At 35.1% G+C, this 25,325-nt stretch overlaps 1 protein-coding gene across 4 annotated transcripts in view; it reads left to right on the top strand.

The window, feature by feature from the left end:
• impdh1a (IMP (inosine 5'-monophosphate) dehydrogenase 1a) overlaps nt 1-25,325 on the top strand; it is a 38,066-nt gene that overhangs the window by 9,006 nt on the left and 3,735 nt on the right. For all 4 annotated transcript variants that reach the window (XM_005159007.6, XM_005159008.6, NM_001002177.2 and 1 more), the window contains exons 3-14: nt 6,300-6,348; nt 11,432-11,533; nt 11,606-11,680; nt 11,826-12,032; nt 13,277-13,364; nt 13,446-13,645; nt 17,090-17,180; nt 18,030-18,125; nt 19,493-19,636; nt 19,758-19,902; nt 23,188-23,331; nt 25,159-25,242. In XM_005159007.6, the coding sequence (XP_005159064.1) occupies nt 6,300-6,348; nt 11,432-11,533; nt 11,606-11,680; nt 11,826-12,032; nt 13,277-13,364; nt 13,446-13,645; nt 17,090-17,180; nt 18,030-18,125; nt 19,493-19,636; nt 19,758-19,902; nt 23,188-23,331; nt 25,159-25,242 (1,425 nt within the window). The remainder of the gene's footprint in view (nt 1-6,299; nt 6,349-11,431; nt 11,534-11,605; nt 11,681-11,825; nt 12,033-13,276; nt 13,365-13,445; nt 13,646-17,089; nt 17,181-18,029; nt 18,126-19,492; nt 19,637-19,757; nt 19,903-23,187; nt 23,332-25,158; nt 25,243-25,325) is intronic.

Raw genomic sequence — 25,325 nt, forward strand, 5'->3', positions numbered from 1 at the left:
CCACTATTATGCATTAAATAGACTAACAAGCACGGCGACAGCGTGTTGCCAAAGCAGCTCCTATGATGTTTCTATTCACCCTGACACACACATAAATACACTTGCACTCTAGGTAGGCATCTCTCTGGACATCTGTCAGTGAGATGGCTCTCAGCTCCATGGCAACCACGTCTCCATAGCAACGGGGAGCTCAAGTGCTCAGTCCCAGCACATGCAGCCTATGTTTATGGGACAATGCAAAAAGCAGAGTGCATGTGTAGTCTCTCTTAATCACAACACAGACGTCATTGCTTGCTCATCATATGCTCTAAAGGGGTCGTGTTCTGTCTTTTTACTTTTGAATTATTCTCTGAGGTCCACTTTTAATGTTACTATGATTTTGGATCAAAAGACATTGTGATGTAAAGTTTACAAGCTATTTTCTGCCCTTGATTTGATTGGAGACTCGCAAGTTGGCATCCGCTTGTATGATTGGCTAACTGTTAGCGTATTTCACGTTATTCGAAAGTTTGAAAAATAATGGTTGTATGTCCACCAGTGCAAACTTTTGCATGTACATTATGTTTGATAGTGCCTTTATAGCTGCTGGGATTTAGTTTGAAAATGAGTAAATGCTCATCACATATTAAAGGATCTGTAATAGCAGACAAAGTTCATTCATTCATTCATTTTCTTGTCGGCTTAGTTCTTTAATTAATCCAGAATCGCCACAGCGGAATGAACCGCCAACTTATCCAGCACATTTTTACTCAGCGGATGCCCTTCCAGACGCAACCCATCTCTGGGAAACATACACACACACTCATATACTACGGACAATTTAGCCTACCCAATTCACCTGTACCGCATGTCTTTGGACTGTGGGGAAAACCGGAGCACCCGGAGAAAACCCACGCGAATGCAGGGAGAACATGCAAACTGAGCTGAGGTTCGAACCAGCGACCCAGCGTCCTTCTTGCTGTGAAGAGACAGCACTACCTACTGCGCCACTGCTTTGCCCCAAAGTGAAGTTAACATAATAAAAAATGCTGCTCACACTTGTACGATGCAACAACTGAATCAAATACAGTCGCACATCATCGTCATTTCTCAATCTTTCTGAAATCTCAGCATGGAATTGTGCCTGGTATGTATACACATCTGTGGTAAAATGAAGTAAACAAAGGAGCAAAGTTCCTACTCACAAGTTTTGGAGCTTCATTAAATAAAAATTTAATCCACTAATGTTGGAATCAGAAGCAAAATGACTGTTTATTCACAGCTTGTCACAGCTAGGCATGGGACGATAACTGTTTTCAAGGTACTTAGTATACCGCAGTTAGGAAAAATCATAGTTTTAAAACTGCCAACATTTTCTGCTATACCATTTTCATGGTATGTGTAAAAAACTTCATTTACTTTTTTTTTTTTTTTTTAGGAAAATAGTATGTCTAGCTGAAAGATATCCAAAGATGCTGTTTTGAATTGTAAAGAAATCTGTGTTTGAAACAAATGAAAACAGCAGAAGTCAGTGATTCATTTGAGCTGTTTAGCATAACATGTTTACTGTTCCAACATGTTAAATATTTCTCAAAATAAAAAATGTTTTGTTCAAAGGGGAAAATGTTGTATTTTTTTTTTACCCAGACATTAAAAAAGAACATATATTAGAGCAGTAATCACAATACCATACCGTGATATATTTATCCAAGGTTATCATACCGTCAGAATCATATACCAGCCCATGGCTAGTCACAGCACAGTTTCTTGTTGTCTTCAGAGCATCTTTATTGTTTTGTTTTTGTGTAGAACTGGGGGCCTGTACCATGAAGCTGGATTAGCTGGCTAGCCAGTTAAGTTTTAGTTTAGTTGGCACCAATTATTTTATTTTTTTTTCTCAGGTAACATGAAGGCAGCTTGTTTTTTTATAACTTTTTGTTGCCATTATATTACTGAGCAGCTGAGATATACTACCTTCATGGGAACCCAGGTTCAATCTAATGCAAACTAAACTGAAACTGGCTAGCCAGCAAATCTGGCTTTATGGTTAAGCCCCATATGGTCTACACAAAAACCTAGATACTGACTTAGATACTAATTGTATGATAACCTTGGATAAAACATCATGGTTTCATGGTATTGTGATTACTGCTCTAAAATATGTTCTTTTTCACCTTTGAACACAAAATATTTTATTTTGAGAAAGTATTTTGCAGCAGTAAACATGTCAGGCTAAATAATTCAAATAAGTCATGAACCTCTGCTGTCTTCATTAATAAAAAAAAATAAAAAAACAGATTTCTTTACAATTTAAAATCTTTTCATACCATTTCTGCTGGAGATACTGTTGTCCTAAAAGGTTTAAAACAAAAACAAAAAACATAATAAAATTAATTACATAAAAAAAAAACATTACATTAAAAACATAAAAAAATAAAAATAAAATTAGGACAATATTAGGAGGTCATCCCATGCCCATTCATGGTACAGGCCCCAGCAGTTGCCTCTCTTTTTGTTTACCTATTACAGGCTAAGTTGATGAAGCTAAACAGGTACGGGTGTAGAAACAGGTGTTAATCTTCTGCTGTGGAGACTGAGTTTAGATACAGTGTTACGTAATAACGTGGCACATTCCAAAACCTGTAATTTTGGGAGGTTGGCTTCAATATAGCTGTTTTTAGATAGTCTTGCATTTACACGATGTCGACAAAAATAGAAGCTTTTCCCCTGCATTGAAAAAAAACGTTTTCAAAAGTTTCTGCGTTTAAACTTCCATGAATCGACCAAAAAAAACAACAAGTCAGATTTAGCGCTGTCACCTTGTTAGTAAGTGGAAGACATGAAGTGCATTTGGCGGTGCTGATGTGTATGTATAATTTGCTGTGTGTAATAGAGACGTGTGCGGATGGATTTTTACTACCGCCCCCACAAGAATATATATTATTTTGTCCCACTCCCATCCACAAAAAATCACTCAGGTAAACATATTAGTAGTTTTATTGATGTAATTTGTTTCACTTGCTTCCCTTATTGAATATGAATAAAAAAGAAACGGAAAATAAGCAAGTATGTTGAATTTAATTCAATAAATGATGAACATGGACATCAACAACGAGGTTTTCAGATTATAGAAATACAGTCAGAACAGTCTATGCAATGTAATGTAAAGTAAATCCACACAATTTTTTTTGTGATTATTTGCATTAACCTTTAATCTACACCTTCCAAGTACCATGCACATGCAAAATGTCATTGTTTTTAAAGACTTAGCATTTTGGGCTGTTTACAGGGGCACAACAATACTGGTTTTTTCAAAAACTTCCACTTTGAAACCTGCTTTTAGATGGATGTGTTTTCAGTCAAAAAAACACTGTTGCTGTGTAAGCGAACAATCAAAACTGAAAAAAGTGTTGCCTGAAAATGTAAGTGACTGAACTTTTTTATGCTAAAGTTTTGCATTCTCAACTTGCAGGACGTTTTAACAGCAAAATAACCCCTAATGAGTCAAAAGAAAATTTAGATTTCTCAGTGCATGACGTCTTTAATATCAATTTATTTTTATAGACATTAGTGTATTTTATTTGTTTATATTCTCCCAGCCTTCTGAAAACTCTTGTTGGTAGAGCAGTATTCTACATGTCTATTTTTATCATGTTGGCTGGAGTGTTTAATCTGGTCTAATGGAGGTTTTATGAGCGTTAGGCCACAAGGGACGGGATACTGAACTGTGCCTTCTAACCCATCCTCCTGAGACAAACAAATCACATCCCATTTTTCCTGTATCAAAATATTATTGTGCTCTAATGCTTTCATGCATGAAATTGTCAAAAGTGACAGTAAAGACATTTATACAAAATGATAAATTTGCATAACTTATAATTAATCAAATTATAATGACTAAGATTGAAATCATCTGAAAACACTTCTTTACCATCACAACCCTAAATTAGATCTTAAAAGTATATTAAAGTCGAAAATAGACATTTAAATTGTCATAAATGTCAAAATGTTACCTTTTCTCCCCTGTGTTTTTCAATGTAGCCTTAATGAGTAAAATAATGTACTTTAATTGGTAGTCTGGGTAAAAAATGCATACATTTATTAAAAAAATATTTTTTTTTTATTGCTCACACATGTTAACAGTTGCAGAGCATTGGAAGGACCCAATGTGTTTGTGCTTGTGACATTGGTGACACTGTTAAGAACATTAACAGGACGTCTCTGTATGCCACATCTTAAGTAGATTATATAACTCATCTTAACAAGCCCAGAGTTGTACTGTACTGTATGTGTCCAAGTTAATTGCATGCATGTTGCAGGCCAAACTGCATATATTTCACGGTATACAGTAACTGTAACTGTTATATACTGTAAATATACAATTTATATAGGCTAAATTTCATTCATTCATTAATTTTCCTTCGGATTAGTCTCTGTTTTTTAAGGTCGCCACAGCGGAATGAACTACCAACTGTTTTGTCATACAGTATGTTTTATGCAGTGGATCCCCTTCCAATGCCGCAACCCAGTACTGGGAAACTCACATACACACGCTCATTCAAACACTCATACACTACAGCCAATTTAGTGTATTCAATTCACCTATAGCACATGTCTTTGGACTGTGGGGGAAACCGGAGCACTCGGAGGAAACCCACGCCAACACAGGGAGAACATGGAAACTCCATATGGAAACGCCAACTGCATCAGCCAGGACTCGAACCAGCGACCTTCTTTTTGTTTGGTGACAGTGCTAACCACTGAGCCACTGTGCCGCCGTGGGCTGAATTTAAACAGATTCAATTTAGTAATGTTCAACTCAATGTCAAGATTAAATTTAGCCCATATAAATTGTTTGCAAACAGGAAGTTACCCTAAAAAATTATAAAACCAATTAAGGATTTTTTTTTCATTATCAATACACTATCAATCGTTTGCTTATAGTTTAAAAAAAATTACCAGGACTTCATTTTTCAAATAAAAATGCGATATGTTAATTGACTTAAAGGGCTTCTATTTTACCCCTATGGTGTCTCCAGAATGTGTCTGTAAAGTTTCAGCTCAAAATACCCATCAGAATATTTATTATAGCCTCCAGAATTTGCCCATTTTAGTGTCTGAAGATATTGTAGCTGTTTTTGTAGCCTGTGGCTTTAAATGAAAATGAGCTACTTTTGCACGCTCAACGATTCGATGTGTGCGTTTGCTTCTCATCACGCATTACATCAGATAAGCAGTCAGTGACAGAGACAGACTCAGATGAATCTAAAATAGCTCATTAGTCAAAAATACCAAGTAAGTTTATTTCATGTATTTGTGGTGGAGTTCATTCAAGACTTTCTGAAATGACGAGTCTCACACAAATGCTATTTGCAGTACACACACACACACACACATACATAAATATATTAGCCTTTACTGACACCATGCAGCTGTGGTGATTATAGCGGTCAAGAATTACATAGTGATTTTACACTCTCTTTATTAAAAACATGCTCTGTTTTAAAAAACGTTTTAAACTCATAAAAATTACAGAAAGTTGTAATAAATATTTTAATCCCAGTTTATTTGCAAAAAAATATGTTTTGTGGACATGTGCATACAAGTTATTATAGAAACATGGTGCCTGTCAATCAGTTCGGTGGGCGGGGAAACCACACTCCTACATCATGTTGCAGTGGGTCTCAAAATCAGGATTTAGATCCTATTTTAACGTCAGGAAATTAAAAAAAAAGAGACTTAGTGTGTTTATATCACTCCAACAGTGGACACACTATACCAACACATCTCTAAACAGCATTTAAAAGTTGATTTTTATCATAGGTGCCCTTTTAACTGATCATTATTTGAATATATGATCAATAATATTCCTCGATACGAAGCTGATTTCCAAAATCATTATTTCAGTCTTTACAGTCACACGATCCTTCAGGAGTCATTCCTTATTATCAATAATTAAAACAGCAGGTTTACAGTACTTGTGCTAACTGTGATGCATTTGCTTTCAGGATTCTCAAAAAAAGAATGCTAAAAAATTTTTTTTGGCTTTATATATCACTGTAACTTATCTCTTTTCATATTTCTATAGTGTACAGTAATCGTTTGTGTTGTGTTTGCATAAAACCATCCACACAGTAATAATATCTGATATTCACAATCATCTGTGGTTTGTTTTATGTTTTGAGTTGTCCCGCTGTATTTGACACAGATTTGAGTGTGTATACAAGCGTTTAGTAATTTTGATAATGTGTGATTCATAAATTGCTGAGCTAAAGGTCATTGTTGTTGCCTAACTGTGCCATCTGTCCTTCTCCATTCAGTGATTTCCTGATACTGCCTGGGTTCATTGACTTCATATCGGATGAAGTGGTGAGTACCAGACGTTTAGCAGTCATTACAGAAAATGGCACTTTTTTTATTTAATGCACTGGCTGTTGTAAATATTTAACTGTAATACAAACTGAAACTTACTGTAGGATAGTTATGCTGTATCTTACTGTATTATATATATATATAAGTTGCATTGTGAAAATTACTGTGCATTTTACATTAAACATGTACAATACTGCAAAGGCATGCACAGCAATGGTGCTATAAATGTAAATACAGTATTTTGGCAGTAATTGATTTAAGTTACTGGCGAACTGAACTTTAATATGAACTAAATTTTACTGTAGGACAGTTATGCAGGGATGTTTTAAAAGTTTGCATTGTGAAAATTACTGTATGTTTTACAGTTAAGTTATACTATACTGTGAATTCATACACAAGAGGGTAAATGGTGCTGTAAATTTGAATACAGTGTTTTGTCAGTATTGATTTACGGTAAGTTACTGTTAATATGAAGTATTAATTATTATACTGTAGGATAGTTATACAGTATGTTACTGTATTGTAAAGTTGCATTGTGAAAATTACTGTATTTTAAAGTCAATATGTACAATACTGTGAATTAATACACAGGAGGGTAAATGGTGCTGCAAATTTGAACAAAGTAATTTGTAGGTAGTTAAGTTACCGGTAATATGAACTGAATAATACTGTTGGACAGTTATGCAGTATTTTACTGTATTTTAAAGTTGCATTGTGAAAATTACTGTATATTGTCCAGTAAAGATCTACAATGATTTAAATAAATATAGAGCAAGAAAAATAGTGCTGTAAATTTTAATACAGTATTTTGTCATTAATTGATTTACAGTAAGTTTCTGGCGAACTGAACTGTAATATGAACTGATGTTTGCTGTAGGACAGACATGCAGGATGTTACTGTATTTTAAAGTTGCATTGTGAAAATTACTGTGTTTTAAAATAAATATGTAGAATACTGTGAATCCATACACAGCAAGGTAAATGTTTTGTTACTTTGTTACTGTGTTTTAAAGTTGCATTGTAAAAATTACTGTATTTTAAAGTTGCATTGTAAAAATGACTGTATATTGTACAGTAAAGATCTACAATGCTTTATATAAATATAGGGCAAGATAAATAGTGCTGTAAATTTGAATACAGTATTTTGTCGGTAATTGATCTACGGTATGTTTCTGGCGAGCTGAAATGTAATATGAACTACATTTTACTGTAGGATAGTAATGCAGGATGTTACTGTATTTTAAAGTTCAATTGTGAAAACGACGGTATATTTTACAGTAAATATATACAATACTTTACATACTTTAGATAAATGGTGCTGTAAATGTAACTACGGTAATCTGTCAGGAATTGATTTACAGCAAGTTACTTGCGAACTGAACGGTAATATGAACTATATTATACTGTAGGACAGTTATGCAGTATGCTACTGTATTTTAAATGTTGCATTGTGGAAATAACTGTATATTTTACAGTAAAGATATACAATACTTTACATATAAAACAAGATAAATGCTGCTGTAAATTTAAACAGTATTCTGTCTGTAATTGATTTACAGTAAGTTGTGAACTGAACTGTAATTTGAAATGTATACTATTGGACAGTTATGTAGTATGTTTCTGTATTTTTAAATTGAATTGTGAAAATTACTGTATATCTTAAAGTACTTTAAATAAATATACAGCAAGATAAATGGTGTGGTAAATATAGAGTTTTTCCTGTAATTGACAGTAAGTTACTGTAGATTTTGCAGGAAATTGTTAACAGTGCATGATCATTTTGGATCACCTGAGTTGATGGAAAAGGAGCTGTTTAACTATTAATGAGGAGGAAGATCTGCAAAGGACAGAGTGTGTGTGTGGATGGGAGCTTTAGACGGCTGTGTTAGCATCCATACTCTCCCTGGTGTGCTGGGCATGTTATCGCAGGCTGTGAAGCTCAGGTGTGTGTGAGAGAGAAAGACAAGAGCACAAATATCAGTCCCCAATGGAACCACAACTTTAAACACATTTTAATTAAAGATACAGCAAATTTAATTTTCTCAGCTACATTTCGGGACAAATTTACTAAAAAGGGCAAATGAGCGTGAGAATGTGATCCTATGAAAGTGCAAAGCTGAAAAGTTCTAGTGACAATCACAAATGAAATTCAAATCCTTTTATAATGTCTAATGCAGTGCATAAAAGAGCTCAAATTAGAATATAAACAGAATTATAGATGAAAAAATGGACATAATTTACTAACAACAGAGACATAAAATGGGTTAATAGTGCAAATAAACACCAGTAAACTGACCTTAGTAAACCTTAGTACATTTATTTAAATACTCTTCTCTCATTAATTATTTAAAAAACACACCTTTTCGTTCCCAATGACTCAGTAAAACCTTAGTATAAAAGAGGGTTTGCTTCAACGTAAGTGATTAGATAATCTGTCCCAACAAGTTAATGACTCATATAAACAGAAGATCCTTTAAGTGTGATAGATATTATTTGTGTTAACAAAGAAATCAGAATTTTTACAGAGCTATATATATATGTGTGTGTGTGTGTGTGTGTGTGTGTGTGTGTGTGTGTGTGTGTGTGTGTGTGTGTGTGTGTGTGTGTGTGTGTGTGTGTGTGTGTGTGTGTGTGTGTGTGTGTGTGTGTGTGTTTTTATATGTGCATAGTGTTATTTTACATCGTTGAAGAACTGGGAATTTGAGTCTACTTAAAGTCTTGAGTTTTACTTTTTATCCCAGTAGGTTAGTTACTTTCTGATGTAAACACAGACACACAACATTGTTTGTCTTTTCTTTGAGCACTTCTGATATTACTCTGAGCTGTGGCTAATGATGAGACACAGGTGTTTGAGAGGAAAAAAAAACAACACATGACATGACAGTAGGTATAGTTTTTAACCCAGTAATTAATATGCTACTTTAGTAGTATCTTATATAGTATTATGTGATTTTAATGGGATAGTTAAGACAATAAATAAATAAAAAATAAACATTTGTTGTAAAAAGTTGCTTCAAATTTGTGAGGTTTTTTTTCTTCTCTTAAACCTAAATAAAGATAATTTAAATAAAGATTTCAAGAAAGTTGGTAATGTTTGATGGTAAGTTTTTCCTTCTGTGAAATTCAGTGTCTTTCAGCTGGAGTCAAAAGACACTGGAGTGTTTTTACTTCATTTTAGGATTTAATTAATTTCAATAAGCATCCTGGATTGATAAGACCCATTTTATATACATAGAGTAGTATTTAAAAATAGTAGCTGCTTTTGATAAAAAAAGCTCATCATGGCTCATAATTTTGGCTAATCTGCAACACATGTCTTTTTTATAGTTCTCATAATAGAAGTTACTATTAAAGGTCCAGTGAAATTAAAATACAATGTAAACCCCTGCTCACACGGTGAGATTTTAGCCACGATTTTGTCGTCTAAGACAAATTTGGGAAATCCTAAAAGATTACTGAAATCCTAGGCTAAAACCAGTGAAATTTCACTGTTGGTTTGACATGTTCACTGACAGCCGCTTAATGTCGTTGCAATCAGATTTTCTCTCCGATGTCACTGTCGAAGTACTGACAATGTCAGAAGATTTCAGACACTTGCCTGCGGGGTGGCAACAGCTGCAATGAGCGTCCAAGAACCATTAGTAGCACAGAATTTGATGACGCAATCCATGCGACCATTCAAATAACCATGGGGCAATGTCAACAGTTTTTTTTTTTCCTGGCTTTATTATTGAGACACGCTGTGTGCAAAATTGCCACTACAGATTGTTTGTTTGCTGCGAGGAATCATTTCAGAATGCGGGATAGTGAAACTGTCATGGGGGGATGACGTCAAACTCCAGGGGAGTTTTATTCCGTGTTTGGTGCTTAGATCTTACAGTGTGACATGGGAGCCATGTTCGTGCAGTCTGACATGCTACAATTGTTCAGGATAAAAATAAATAAATAATTGCACAGTGTGAGCTGGCCTTTAGTTTCAGTGTATTATTTTTAAGGATCTGTTAGTAGACAAAATGTGTGTTTAAAAAATATGAAACTGGTATAAAAATGAAATGCTTGCAATTTGTCACTTCCACCACACTCACTGACAAAGGTCCAGCATTTCTTTTTTGTCCCATACATGAGCTCATTTGTTCTTCTTCTTGGCTCAGAAGTCAAACCGTGCCTCACAAATTCTGACTGAAGAAAGTTTAATGTGCTGGCCAGTTTGTTATTTGAAGATAACAATATTTGAAGGCTAGGTTTTTTATTTTATTATAATTTATTAAAAAATTATAAAATTCATATTATTTTCCTAATGATATATGATCTCATACATTTGTATTTTAAAAATAAATATTGTCTTTTTTTTCATATTTCTTTATTCTAAATCTTTAGAAAATGTTTTTGGCACATCAGAAAGTGTTATGATGACCACCAGACAAGCTAATCCAGCAAAAAATAGTGCTTAATGTCACTCAAATGCAGCATTTAAACTTCATAACTGAATAGAAAATAAGACAAATTACTGCAAAAAAATACACCTTTTGAGAGGGTCAACTCGTTCTTCAGTTTCGCATCAAATCTTGACCAATCAAATACACTCAAGCATCTGATATGCCCCGCCCCCTTCAAGGCACCTCTCATTTGCTTTTTATTTGAGGTACCTGATAAAAGGGAGGAGCTATCCTATGCCCCACCCTCTCTTTATTGTTCAGTTGAGATTACATCAAACATCAAATACAAAAATGTAAAATTTAAAGCACTTCACAGGACCTTTAATTAAAAAATTCTAATATATGTCAAAAGTCAAGCAGGTTTGCAATGGATAGGATTACATTTCTGGCACTTTTCAATATCTATGGTGTCCTCAAACAGTGTTGACTGTCACAGCACTCAAGAAATCAGATCATGTTAAGGATGTGATTGCTTATCAAGGCACGTGATCCAAATCGGCCGTAACCTTTGTAGACCTATGTATATCTCAATAATATAATAATTGATCATACTATAGCATCATCTACATATAACATCTGCTGTATGCTAACACATGATACACTTTCGCCTCAGATTTTCATTGGAGTCTTGTTTTACATCATAGGATTTGACCTCTGCCCTGACCCGGAAAATAACCCTGAAGACGCCACTCATTTCCTCTCCAATGGACACAGTCACAGAGTCCTCAATGGCCATTGCTATGGCTGTAAGTAACATTTACAAACACATATATAAAGTGTAAATTTTCCATTTCATTACCAGTTATTTTTCCTCATAGCTCATGGGAGGAATTGGAATTATTCATCACAACTGCACGCCTGAGTTTCAGGCTAACGAGGTCCGGAAAGTTAAGGTTAGTGAAATTAAATGTAAGAGATATAACTTTGGAGGAAGTAAAAATGTGGTTAGATTTGTAGATTTATAACTCGCAGACTTTGATAATACAGATTTTTTTGAGTTCGCGATGATAAATACTATGTTTTGTGTCATATTGGCAGAAATTCGAGCAGGGCTTCATTACAGACCCTGTAGTGATGAGTCCACGACACACAGTAGGAGATGTGTTTGAAGCGAAGGTACGGCACGGTTTCTCTGGCATCCCAGTTACTGAAACTGGAAAGATGGGCAGCAAGCTGGTGGGCATTGTTACGTCACGAGACATCGACTTCCTGTCAGAAAAAGACTATGATAGGCCACTGGAGGAGGTATGTGTTTGCACATTTTTTTTCAATTTCTAATTCAGCTTGAATCATTTTAATTTAGAATGCACAACTTATAAGTAAATTAGCACAACTTTTAAGTAATAGTAAATCCTCTGCAGCCTTGAAATTAGTTAATATTATTTATTGTGTTTAGATGGAGTGACAGAAAATACTGTACATTGGCCTAAATAGATTGAGGTGTTGTGAATTTGAAGAAGAGACAAAACCAGGAGGCTTTTTGGGCCTCTTTAAAGCAGAATTCTTTAATGAGGACTCACTGTCGCTGTGGCATGCATTGAAAAATCTCTGAAACTAGTGCAGCCAGGCACTCAGTTTAAATGCATTTTTATAGGCAGTAATACATAGGTGCAAATGAAGTGCAGGGGTCAGCAAGATAAATGGCATTTGCCTAGCCCTTATCTCATCAGTATAATAGTACCTATTCACATGTATAGGTGTTACTTCTTTTGAGTCACTGACCACTCAGCCAAAGACATAGGCACAGTCGTTGGGATCCTACCTTTAGCTTTTACATCACTGTGGCTCAGCCCGTGCTCAGGAAGGCAATAGGTTTTAATGTATTGCACACCTGGGCTGCTATAGTTTTGATAAACCAAATATAACTTTTCACTCAACTTTTTGCTGTTGTTTGTTTATAAGTTCTACATAATGGCAATGTGAAAAAATATTTTTTGAAATTTTTGCAAATTTATTAAAAATAAAAAAGCTGAAAAATGTACATATGTACATAAGTATTGACAGCCTTTGCCGTGAAGCCCTAAATTGAGCACAGGTACATTCTGTTTCCACTGATCATTCTTGAGATGTTTTAGCAGCTTCATTGGAGTTCACCTGTGGTAAATTCAGTTGATTGGACATGATTTGAGGCATACACCTGTCTATATAAGGTCCCAGGGTTGACAGTGCATACAAAGCACAAACCAAGCATGAAGACAAAGGAATTGTCTGTAGACCGCTGAGACAGGAGTCTCGAGGCACATTTTTTTCTTAATTAAGTACTGTCTAGAGTACGATATTTAAAAAAAAAAGATGTGCACATGTAATCAAAACTATAGCTGAAATTATTAAAATAACCAGCTGAAAAAGTTTAGATTTTTTGTTTCCTGATGATCTCCTGATGATTTTTTTTGCTTTGTGACATTTTGAGATTATGTTTTCTTTGATAAGACTCCCGAATTTCAATAATAAGCCTGAACTTTTTGAATGCTAAATCTTCTATCCTCCAGTCAATGACAAAACGAGAAGATTTAGTGGTTGCTCCAGCTGGTGTAACATTAAAAGAGGCAAATGACATCTTACAGCGCAGTAAAAAAGGTAGACGCAATAACTTCAGTCCTGTTTATGTTGTGATGTTTACCGCAAATATTTTCATCACATCATTTTTTTCTCTCTCAGGTAAACTGCCTATAGTGAATGACAGTGATGAGCTTGTTGCAATAATCGCTCGTACCGATTTGAAGAAGAACCGAGATTATCCTCTGGCCTCCAAAGACTCCCGCAAACAGCTCCTGTGCGGCGCCGCCATCGGCACCCGAGAGGACGACAAGTACCGGCTAGATCTGCTCATGCAGGCTGGAGTGGACGTGATCGTTCTGGTGGGTACAAAAGGGAGTAGGGGGACATAAATCTTATTCTGCCTTGATATTAGAGAGCCCCTGGGATCCATTCAGCTTGATTCATGAAACAGGGGACTTATTACAGAGAGATCATAATCCTGTCTGTTTGGTAAATTCAATTAGGACCATATTTAGGACAAAAGCTTTTACAGAACAGCATGTGTGTTATCTTAACTACAAATAGGAAAAACGAATTAGATGGTATTAGAGCACATGTGTCAAACTCAGTTCCTGGAGGGCCACATCTCTGCACAGTTTAGTTCCAACCCTAATTACACCTGATCCAACTATTTGAGTCCTCTAGACTTGTTTGATACCAAAGGTAAGCGTGTTGGAGCCGGGTTGGAACTAAACTGTGCAGAGCTGCGGCACTCCAGGAACTGACTTTGACTCCTCTGTATTTGAGAAACATCCTAAAGGGCAGTTCACACAGATTATGTTCAGCACCTCCAAGTCCAAGGCCATGGTGCTCCACCGTAAAAAGGTGGTTTGCCATTTTCAGGTTGGAGGAAAGTCCTTATCCCAGGTGGAGGAGTTCAAGTATCTTGGGGTTTTGTTCATGAGTGAGGAAGGGATGGAGCGTGAGATTGACAAGAAAATTGGTGCAGTGGTAGCAGTAATGCAGTCAATGTATTGATCCGTTGTGGTAAAGAAGGAGCTAAACCGAAAGGCAAAGCTCTCTATTTACCGGTCAATCTACTTTCCTACTCTCAACTATGGTCATGAGCTTTGGGTCATGACCAAAAGGACAAGATCTTGGATACAAGCGGCTAAATTGAGTTTCCTTCGCAAGGTGGCAGGGCTCACCCTTATAGACATAAAGGGAGGAGCTCTGTGACACAGGAGGAGCTCGGGGTAGAGCCGCTGCTTCTCCACATTGAGAGAAGTCACATGAACACGTCTTTGCTTCTAAATACAAGAGAGGCAACAGTTCGAAGTGATTTGGAAAAATAAAACCCGAAGGTATCTGGACACAGCCAATGAGCGCCTGTAAACAGAAACCTGCAACCTTTGTCCTGCCTCTGAGCTCTTCTGATTGGTCCACTGCTGTGGAACTGACAGTGATGAGCTGTGCTGCATGTGAAAGTTACAGATCTTTCAACTTGACATGGTTTCTAAAAAACACTGCGTTCACGTACGCTGTGCTTCAAAATACACGAGACGCAAGCGTAACTGCTACACAAGTCCATCAACCATGTGTTTACATTGAAAAACAAAAGAAAAGTATTACATTGGAAAGGAAGAACTCATTCTGTGTGAACAGCCCCTTAAAGGACCATCAGCTTTAACAGGCAGTTCAGCTCATCACTGTCAGTTCCATAGCAGTGGACCCATGAGAAGAGCTCAAAGGTGGGGCAATCATTGCAAACCTCTGTGTACAGGTACTCAGAGGTTGTGTCCGGATACCGATGTGCTTTATGCTGCTTTGCATTGCTTCTTGCATTTTTGTAAGCAAAGTCATGTTCAGTGGGAATGAGGGCTAACCTGACAGAAAAAATCCTACAACATGTCTTAACTTCCGCTTTCTGGAATGGAGCAAACTGTGTGTGTTCCCTGCCGCAATTTCTGTGACATTTATGTGAAATGAGACATCATTTATTCCAACAGATGGCATATTTGCAGTCTAAATGATTTATCCTCATACATGATTATACTGACGGTGTGTGTGTACTGAGGGGGGGACTGGCCATAGGACATAGGGACATTTCCTGGTGACCTGACGCATCGCCTCAACACCCTTCCCTGCTCTTCTCTTACCGATCTCCCCTAACCACCCTAACACCCCCCTCCCCCTTTATTTACGGATCACTGCAACCAATATGTCAACTGCTCTTTTTCATTTACCGATTGCCACAATTCCCGATCGCAACCCACCTAACTCAGCACCCAACCCCCCTCCCTCCCCACTGTTCACTCGCCGATCGTAGTCGATGTTTTCCCAGTCCGCCACTGTGTCTACTGTATTTGTAAGGCATATCCTTCTCAGGGCTTGTTGTAAAGAGGTTGGTTTTCATGTTCAAAGCTTTTAAGCAAAGAAAAAAAGAATCAGAGTGTCAAATTTCTTGATTTAAATAAATAAAAACCAGTTTAGCAAATGATTAAAAATACAATGTAAATAGTCAAACACCTGCAAAGTTAACAAAAGCATTTGCTTTTAGTTTCGTGTGTTAGATGGAGGAAAACAGCATTACTTTGTTTTCATTCTTTCAGTGCAAAACTGCTAAGGGCAAATGGTATTTGAAAGGCAGTTTGGGGTGGCCTAGTTCGGAGAGTTTGTGTGCTTTGAGGCCCATAACATGAAGCAAGTGAAAACACACTTAAGAAGGGATAGTTCAGCAAAAACATTAAGAATGTTGGAAGCCGCCTAGCCGGTAAGCGTTGACATCCGTATCAATAAAAGCAAATACTATGAAAGTCCATGGTTACTGGTTTCCAGCATTCTTCAATGTTTATTTTTTGTGTTCAACAGATCAAAATACAAAATGATCAAACTGGTTTGAAACAAGTCAAGTATGAGGAAATGATGACAGAATTATTTTGTGAACTATGCCCTTAAAGTGTGAACCAGCAAATCAAGATGAGTTTATATATGTGGAAGTTACTGGCATAAGTTCAGTCAAAGGGTGGAAACTCAATTCTAACCAATCACCTACTCCCTAAAGCTTATTTAAGGCAGACCAGCCCTCTAGCACTGTTCTTCGCGATCTCTTGAGTCCACCCTCCCTCTATTTCCTCGCTTCCCATTTACAATCTTATAACCCTCTCTACACTCCTAGGTTGAATCAGGGGGTCCAATCACTCTACCAAAACATTACAAAGACAGTACCCCCAAGCTGAGTCTCAGGGCATCATTGTAGGACTCCCGATCGACCTATTTACCTGTTGACTCTTTATCCTCTTACTTCCATTCCCCTTCATCCCACTCTTCCCTTACCATCCCTTTCATCCCTACCAAAAAGTCTTGCTCAAAGTGTGTTGTGGTCCATGCTGGTGAAATATCCAGCCAAAATGTCAATCTTAGATGTGCAGATCTGAATTTGCAGGTCAAACACTGAATAATATATTTGATGACAGGTGTTTTTTTATTTTGCCAAATAATGACTGCTTTGTCTAAACAAACCATATAATTGCTTACAAATGATGTTCATAAAACTGATTTATTTGCAGATCGTGGACACAAACTCCTGTCACATCTTGATCTTTAATTAAGCACACCTAAACCAGCTAATCTAGTTCTTTTGCTGTACTAAAGTGTCTATCTGTTGGTTAAGGGCAGGGCTGGAACTAGATGTAATTTCAGCAGGACCAAAGGATACAACAGTTTGTTCCCTAGCTAAACTATGATTAAAATATTTGGCAGCTTCCACATTGTTTGATTTATTATTGATCATGTGGTATGTTTTTTTTTCTGTTCTGCCTCAGGACTCTTCTCAGGGCAACTCAGTGTTTCAGATCAGTATGATCAACTACATCAAACAGAAGTACCCAGAACTGCAGGTGGTTGGAGGAAACGGTAAGGCTTTTCCCTTTAAGTGTTTCCTCATCTGAAGACACATTAAAGCTACAGTTCATCCTAACACTGTAAATTCTGTCATCATTTACTTATCCTTTACTTGTTCCAAACCGAAAGTGAGACCATTGACTTCCATAGCATTAGTTTTTTCTACTGCTGTATGGATGTCAATTGCTTTTTAGCACTCTTCAAACATCTAATTTTGTGTTAAACAAAATCATGAAGGTTTGGAACCACTCGAGGATGAGCAAATAGTGTGTCATTTATCACTTTTAAATGTCATTAAATTGAGTGTTGTGAGATTGGGCTGTGCAATATGAAAATATATGTTGTATGGACATTAAAAGTCTAGAATTTTATATTATGCTCTATCATTTATTTTGTACATAGTTTACTGTAAGTTCTGTTCACCATTTATATGAGTACAGTATTGCAGATCATTAAACGGATGCAGACAGAAACATGAGTAACATCACCATGAGATGTTGTTCTCATGTTATTCTTATATAGAAGTTACAATCCTGATAGTAGGATTTTTACATTTTTACATTACAATTTTTTAAAGGTCTGCAATCTGAGTGAAAAGTGGTTTATATTTTATTAATAGCTATTTCTGTTTCTATATTTCTACATGTTTATTCAAACATTCGCCCTGAATTTCTAAATAAACTGAAATGATTATTATAACAAAAATAATAGTAATAATTTGCATGGTTTGATGTAATAGGAAGTGACTAAATTGGTAATTTAATCCCCATAGGTAAAACAATACTGTATGTTGTAATGATTTATGTTTCAGTTACACACTTGTGATAATTTCTGACTTGATTCTGCTTCTTTTGATTCCAGTGGTGACTGCAGCTCAAGCAAAGAATCTTATAGATGCTGGTGTTGATGCTTTAAGAGTGGGCATGGGCTGTGGATCCATCTGCATCACACAGGAAGGTGTGTGTGTATTACTTTTTTTATTTTATTTAATTAAATAAAAAAAATAATAAAAAAATAAAATAAATAAATAAATAAATAAATAAATATATATATATATATATATATATATATATATATATATATATATATATATATATATATATATATATATATATATATATATATATATATATATATATATATATATATATATATAATTTATTATTTTCTTATTTTTTTATTATCTTTTAAAATGAATTGTGTATTTATATAGCAAAGCAAATGCCAAAAGATTTATTTTATGGCTGGAGGTTTGGGATAGCTATTTTGTTTATTGTTTTTAATAAAAAACAAATTATTAAGAATAAGCAATTTAGATAGCAATAAAAATGCATAGTTAAGCTTTCAAGTCTGAAAAGGCAAAAGTTTTATTCTAGTTATTTAATTGTTTTATTGTTAGGATTGTAATAATTTATTTACAAGAAAATGTTAAAATTAAATATATAATGGTGTAAAAAAACTATTTAACCTGTTTCATAAAAGAAACCGATTTAAATTGTGGATCAAATAGTGCATAATGTGTATGTGGATTTACATAGAAAAAAAAATTGAGTTTATTGGTTTCTTTTTTTCATGTGTTATGATTTTGGGACATAATTGTTGTGTATTTGACATGAATTTTATTTTAAGAAAAATAATCATTTACATGTTAATGTGCATATAAAATGTAAATTACTCAGACATTTTTTAAATTATTTGTAAAAACAAAAGAATTATTGTTCAGAATTAATAATCAGAATTATTAGCCCCCCTTTGAATTTTCTTTTCTTTTTTAAGTATTTCCCAAATTATGTTTAACAGAAGAAAGAAATTTTTAAAGTATGTCTGATAATATTTTTTCTTCTGGAGAAAGGCTTATTTGTTTTATTTCAGCAGGGATAAAAGCAGTTTTACATTTTTTGATAACCATTTTCAGGTCAAAATTATTAGCCCCTTTAAGTTATATTTTTTATTAATTTTTATAAATTTTTTATTTAATTTTAGTCTACAAACCAAACCATCGTTATACAATAACTTGCCTAATTACCCTAACCTGCCTAGTTAACCTAATTACCTAATTAAGCCTTTAAATGTCACATTAAGCTGTATAGAAGTGTCTTGAAAAATATCCAGTAAAATATTCTGTACTGTCATCATGGCAAAGATAAAATAATTCAGTTATTAGTAATGAGTTATTAAAACTATTATGTTTAGAAATGTGCTGAAAAAAAAAATCTTCGCTCCGTTAAACAGAAATTAGGGGGGAAAAAATGGGGGCAAAAAATTCAGGGGAGCTAATAATTCTGATTGCAACTGTAGGTGTATGTTTGTGTGTGTATCATTAGTGATGGCGTGTGGGAGACCGCAGGGCACATCTGTATATAAAGTGGCTGAATACGCCCGGCGTTTTGGGGTCCCAGTCATTGCCGACGGTGGCATCCAGACAGTGGGTCACGTCGTTAAAGCCCTGGCACTGGGAGCGTCCACAGGTGTGTGTGTGTGTTTGTGTGTTTTTCTGCCTGATTTGCCTGAACGATCATTGTTATTAATAGCTGGGATTTGCTTGTCTGGATTTTACTACAGCCTCTCCTTCTGCCTGTTTTGTTTCAGTAATGATGGGCTCATTGTTAGCCGCCACCACAGAAGCGCCCGGTGAGTATTTCTTCTCAGATGGAGTTCGGCTCAAGAAATACCGTGGTATGGGCTCTTTAGACGCCATGGAGAAAAACAACAGCAGTCAGAAACGCTACTTCAGGTAAACCCTCTTACACTTAATTGCAGGTGTACATACTGTATAGATGATAATGAATATTTCTTTGGCTATGAAAACTATACATTTTGGTATTGTAGACCTTTTTCATACATTATAATTTTTGTTTGTCTGAAAGTCATGAACATTTTCATCTCAAATGATGTATCATGTTTAACAGCATCCTCTAGTGGAAAGGACAGTGGTGACAATAACATTGACAAATTTGTGATTTTAATTATCCTTACAAACAGTACATCTATATTTTTAGACAACTTCTTAATGTTTTTAGAATTACAGCTTGGTTGTAATAATGCTTAATATATAAAAAACTAATTATACATGCATATTTTATATTAAAGGGATACTGTTTGTAGTTATCTGTAGCTAACTGGCTTACTGTAGATAACTGTCTTAATAAAGGATTGACTCGTTCACTGGTGTTTTCCCATGATTTATTTGAGTGCAACATTCACACTAGTCTCTGGAAAAAAATCGACCCCACCATCACCGTAAGAGCTTTGTATAGAAAGAAAAACAAAAACAAATGTATAAACCGTGAAACAAACATGAAAGCATTACACAAATAAACAGACATCACTTGAATTCAATATACAAAACAAACTCTATACAGCAAACACATTAAACATGAAGTCTCGGTACCTTGTTCTTTAATCAAAGCAGAAGCTAAACCTTTAGACCGTTGCAGAGCCAAAGCTGGGACGCCGTCGTGATGTGCGATCTCCTTCAGTGTTTCCATTTATATCATAATAGTAATTAATTAAAAATAAAAGACTTTCTTTTCACACTGAACACTTCCATAACACAAATGCAATAAAGTATTGTAACAATCAAAATATACATGTAACAAAGAAGATGGTGCAGTTATTAGATTTAACAAATATTCCAAAACAAGGACACAGAAAGACAGGACATGAAACAAAGCAGGAACACTATACTAACATCAACAACTAATGCAACAATAATTATTGTGCTGTTATACAACCATTGTTCAGCTATTAGACTGAAATGTATACAGTTGAAATCAGAATTAATAGCCCCCCTGAGTTATAAGCCCCCCTGTTTATTTTTCCCACAATTTCTGGTAAACAGAGAGAAGAGTTTTAGGAACTCATTTCTAATAACTGATTTATTTTATCTTTGCTCCGATTACAGTAAATAATATTTGATTAGATATTTTTCAAGACACTTCTATACAGCTTAAAGTGACATTTAAAGGCTTAACTAGGTTAATTAGGTTAACTAGGCAGTTTAGGGTAATTAGGCAAGTTATTGTATAACGATGGTTTGTTCTGTAGACTACCAAAAAATAGCTTAAAGGGGCTAATCATTTTTACCTTAAAATGGTTTTTAAAAATTAAAACCTGCTTTTATACTTGCTGAAATAAAACAAATAAGACTTTTTCCAGAAGAAAAATTATCAGAGTGAAAATGTCCTTGCTCTATTAAACATTTGGGAAATATTTAAAAAAGAAAATTTAATTCAAAATTCAAAGGGGGACGAATAATTCTCACTTCAACTGTATACTGGAAATCTAACAAGTATGGTAACAAGAACAGTTAGTAACTAAGGCAATTAATATGGGTGTCACACAGGAAACACAAGGCAATGAACAAAAACAAAAGAGGTGAGGTAACCGGGACCATGACAATAGACAAGTATGCTAATATTTAAAAAATAGTTTTTGTTGTTGAATATTGGAAATGTATTTTTGGAAAAGTAATATTGTTTTTACCAGTGATGGGAAAAAGAAAGCTTTTCCAAGCTTGAAAAAAATTTAACCAATAGTTTTGCGAAGTGATTAACGGTTTTGATAGGTTCAAAACACCACATGCTAGGGACACCTGCTGGTCAAAACCATGAAAGTGCAACAAATAAAAAAATATACAACTTTAAATTAAAAGTAGTATAACCTATAAGATTAACTTAGCCCGCAGGTGTCAAGGCCAGTGTCTGGAGTAACGCAGCCCTGCAAAGTTTAGTTCCAACCCTGCTTCAACACATTTACCTGTAGGTTTCGAACAAGCCTGAAGGACTCAATTAGTTTGATCAGGTGTGTTTAATCAGGGTTGGAACTAAACTGTACAGAGCTGCGGCCCTCCAGGAACTGAGTTTGACACATGTGACTTATCCTATTGTTTAATATTAAATATTGTCTGCATAATTAATGTCCTTTTATAAATTTTCAAGGCTTATAATAGTGTTTCATTGTGGGATCTGCTAAACTGGACAACCAGAGGCTATTAACTAATATTATTCCTTTTTGTTTTACAAATATCTCATTATATTAAAAAAAAAAAAAAACTGATCCGAGATCAGGTTAAAAACTATGTAACCTGTTCAGTGATTGACCACTTGGGGGCGATCTGAATGAACCCGTACTAGGCATGAGCCGGTATAAGCTTCTGATGGTATGATAACCTTTGATACAAATATCACAGTATCATGGTTTCACGTTATTGTGAGTACTGCTCTAAAATAAGTTCTTTTTAGATGTCTGGGTAAAAAACAAAAAAACTAAAACTTTTTTCTACTTTGAACACAGTATATTTTATTTTGTGAAGGATTGAACATATTTTGGAGCTGTAAACACGCCTGGCCAAATCATTCAGATGAATTATTAACTTCTGCTGTCTTCATTAGATTCAAAAATAGATTTCGTTACAATTTAAAATGGCATCTTTGGATATATTTTCTACTGGAGATACTGTTGTCCAAAAAAAAAAAAAGTAACATTACACATACCTTAGGAATGGTCAAGGAAACCTTGACTTTTCCAAACCGTGATATACCTTGAAAACAGTTATCGTCAGCTATTGTATGCCTAACCCACACAAATCATGTTGCTTTTATGGTATTAAACAGATCGTACTTGAGTGTAGAACCATTTCATTTAACAAAAAATCAACACAGTAATGACTTAACAAAGACTTGTTTATTATAATCACATGACCATGCCACATCAAACCCATGCGAGCACGGGGAGAACACCCAAACTCCACACAAAAATGCCAACTGACCCAGCCGAGGCTCGAACCTTCTTGCTGTGAGGCAACATTGCTAACCACCATCACTTCTTATTGTGCAATAAATATTAGAATGGTTAATTATTCACTCTTTCTTTGTAATATCATTAAATTTTTAGCATTCGAAATGAAATTTATCTAGAAATTTTTTTTTTCACTTTTATCTTTCTTTATTTTTCACATGCATGACATTTTATTCCCTAGGTATTGGCTGAATGTGCATGTGTTGTGTGTGTTTTCCAGTGAAGGTGATAAGGTGAAGGTGGCTCAGGGAGTCTCTGGCTCAGTTCAGGATAAAGGATCGATACACAAGTTTGTTCCATACCTCATTGCAGGAATTCAACACGGCTGTCAGGATATCGGTGCAAAGAGTCTGTCCATTCTGCGGTAAGACTGTCACATTATCTTACAGACATTTGAAAAGCTTTTATTCATGTTTAGGAGCTTTGAGGCCGTCTATTTGCTATTATATGCTGGATACATATGCTGGATGAGTTGACGGTTCATTCCGCTGTGGCGATCCCAGATTAATAAAGGGACTAATCCGAAAAGAAAATGAATGAATGAAAGTTTGACACCCAGTGGTTGAACTAGGTATTGCATTCCCGCATCAAAATGACTCTAAAAAATGACTATAATTAAATTAAATATTTATAAGAAAAAAATATTATGTGTTCTTAGGAAGAGTGTTCTTGCATTGTAATATATTGTCATTCTGGCATTATATAAGAGTGTCATTATCTAATCAGGATTAAAATGTCTTTAATTTCAACAGTAAATTTTGGGCCTTAAAAGGTCTTAAATTCATTAAAATATTGTGTTGTAGGTCTTAAATCATTTTTAAAAGGTCTTCATTTTTCCCTGTCCAACTAAAGCTAGCCAGTCAGGCCAACACATCCAATTATCAGCAATCCATCTTAATAAAATTAATTTTTTTATTGCAAAGAGATACAATCACAACAGCATTTAGACATTTTGACAGAAAATTCTCTAAATTAAATTCTCTAATCAGGAAAAGAAAACTATAAACAATTACATAATTCCTCATGACAATAACAGGGCAATGTTTGCCTTTATGTGCCTTTCATTTATACAAAAACTATTTACAGAAGTAAGGTGGAGTGGATATAATATTTATGAATAGGCATGAAACTTAAGGTTTTATAACAGAAATGCATTCGGTTAAAAAAATGTTGAAAAAAATATTGACATTAAAATATTTGGCTTAGAAAGAATTACATTTACATTTAGAAAAAAAAAATTCTATTGGCCCAACTTGGCCATTGCAAAAATCCTAAGTATTTAGATTTGTATAAGAAAAATGTATTCACAATGATCTTAAAAGGGTCTTAAAAAGTCTTAAATTTGACTTGAAACCTACAGAAATTCAGATGAGCGGCATAAAATGGTATTTAAATGACAATAATATCGTTTATCACAATATTCTTTGGCTCAATATATCATACAACAAAAAATAGACATCATGACAGATCTACATATTGATCAGTTTTTTTGTTTTTGAATAAATAACTAAAATACTGGTACATTCTGCACCAATTGTGTTCAGTAAACCAATTCTCAGCTATCTTGTTAGCATATACTAATTCATCCTTTAATGTACCTGCCTCGAATGTTATCACTTGATTAAATGGTTTCAGTGTTTATCAGCTGATAGGTATGGGCCAGTAGGGGCCTTTTGCCCCTACTGGTAGGCTTAGAAGGCTGTCATTATCCATCCACGTGGTTAATCAGCTGTACTTCTAGAGAAAACTCCAGATCCAGATCTGTTTTTACATTACTGTGACGGTTGGGGTAGGGGTAGACGTTAATAAAATACCATTATGGGAAAATTAATAAATAATTTAAATAATTCTGGTTGACTTACGGTCGCTGCCATATGTAATCTATAGCTGATTAAACATGTGGATGGATGATAACAGCCCTCTGAGCCTATCAGAGGGCCTCTGCTTGCCCATATATATCAGCTGATAACCACTGATAACGTCCATTCAATCAAGTGATAACATTCTAATCGGCTGTTTAATGTACGTCTTAAGTTATGACAATGCATCAACATTATTTGTTATCTGTTGTGAACACAAAAAATGAAGATCATTTATACATCCAGGTTATGACTTAAAATGTTCTGCTCCAAATTCCAATACGGAAAGAACATTGTCTTTTTTTTACGCATCTCACCTGCGTTACATGTAGATCGATGATGTACTCTGGAGAGCTGAAGTTCGAGAAGAGGACCATGTCTGCTCAGGTTGAGGGTGGAGTTCATGGACTGCATTCGTAAGTCCCCGCCCACTCACTTTAACCCCGCCTTGTTTTACCCAGCAAGATTTATTCCCCACAGCACATTTCCCTTAAAACAC

The sequence above is a fragment of the Danio rerio genome, chromosome 18, assembly GCF_049306965.1.
Source record: "Danio rerio strain Tuebingen ecotype United States chromosome 18, GRCz12tu, whole genome shotgun sequence".
Lineage (NCBI taxonomy): Eukaryota > Metazoa > Chordata > Actinopteri > Cypriniformes > Danionidae > Danio > Danio rerio.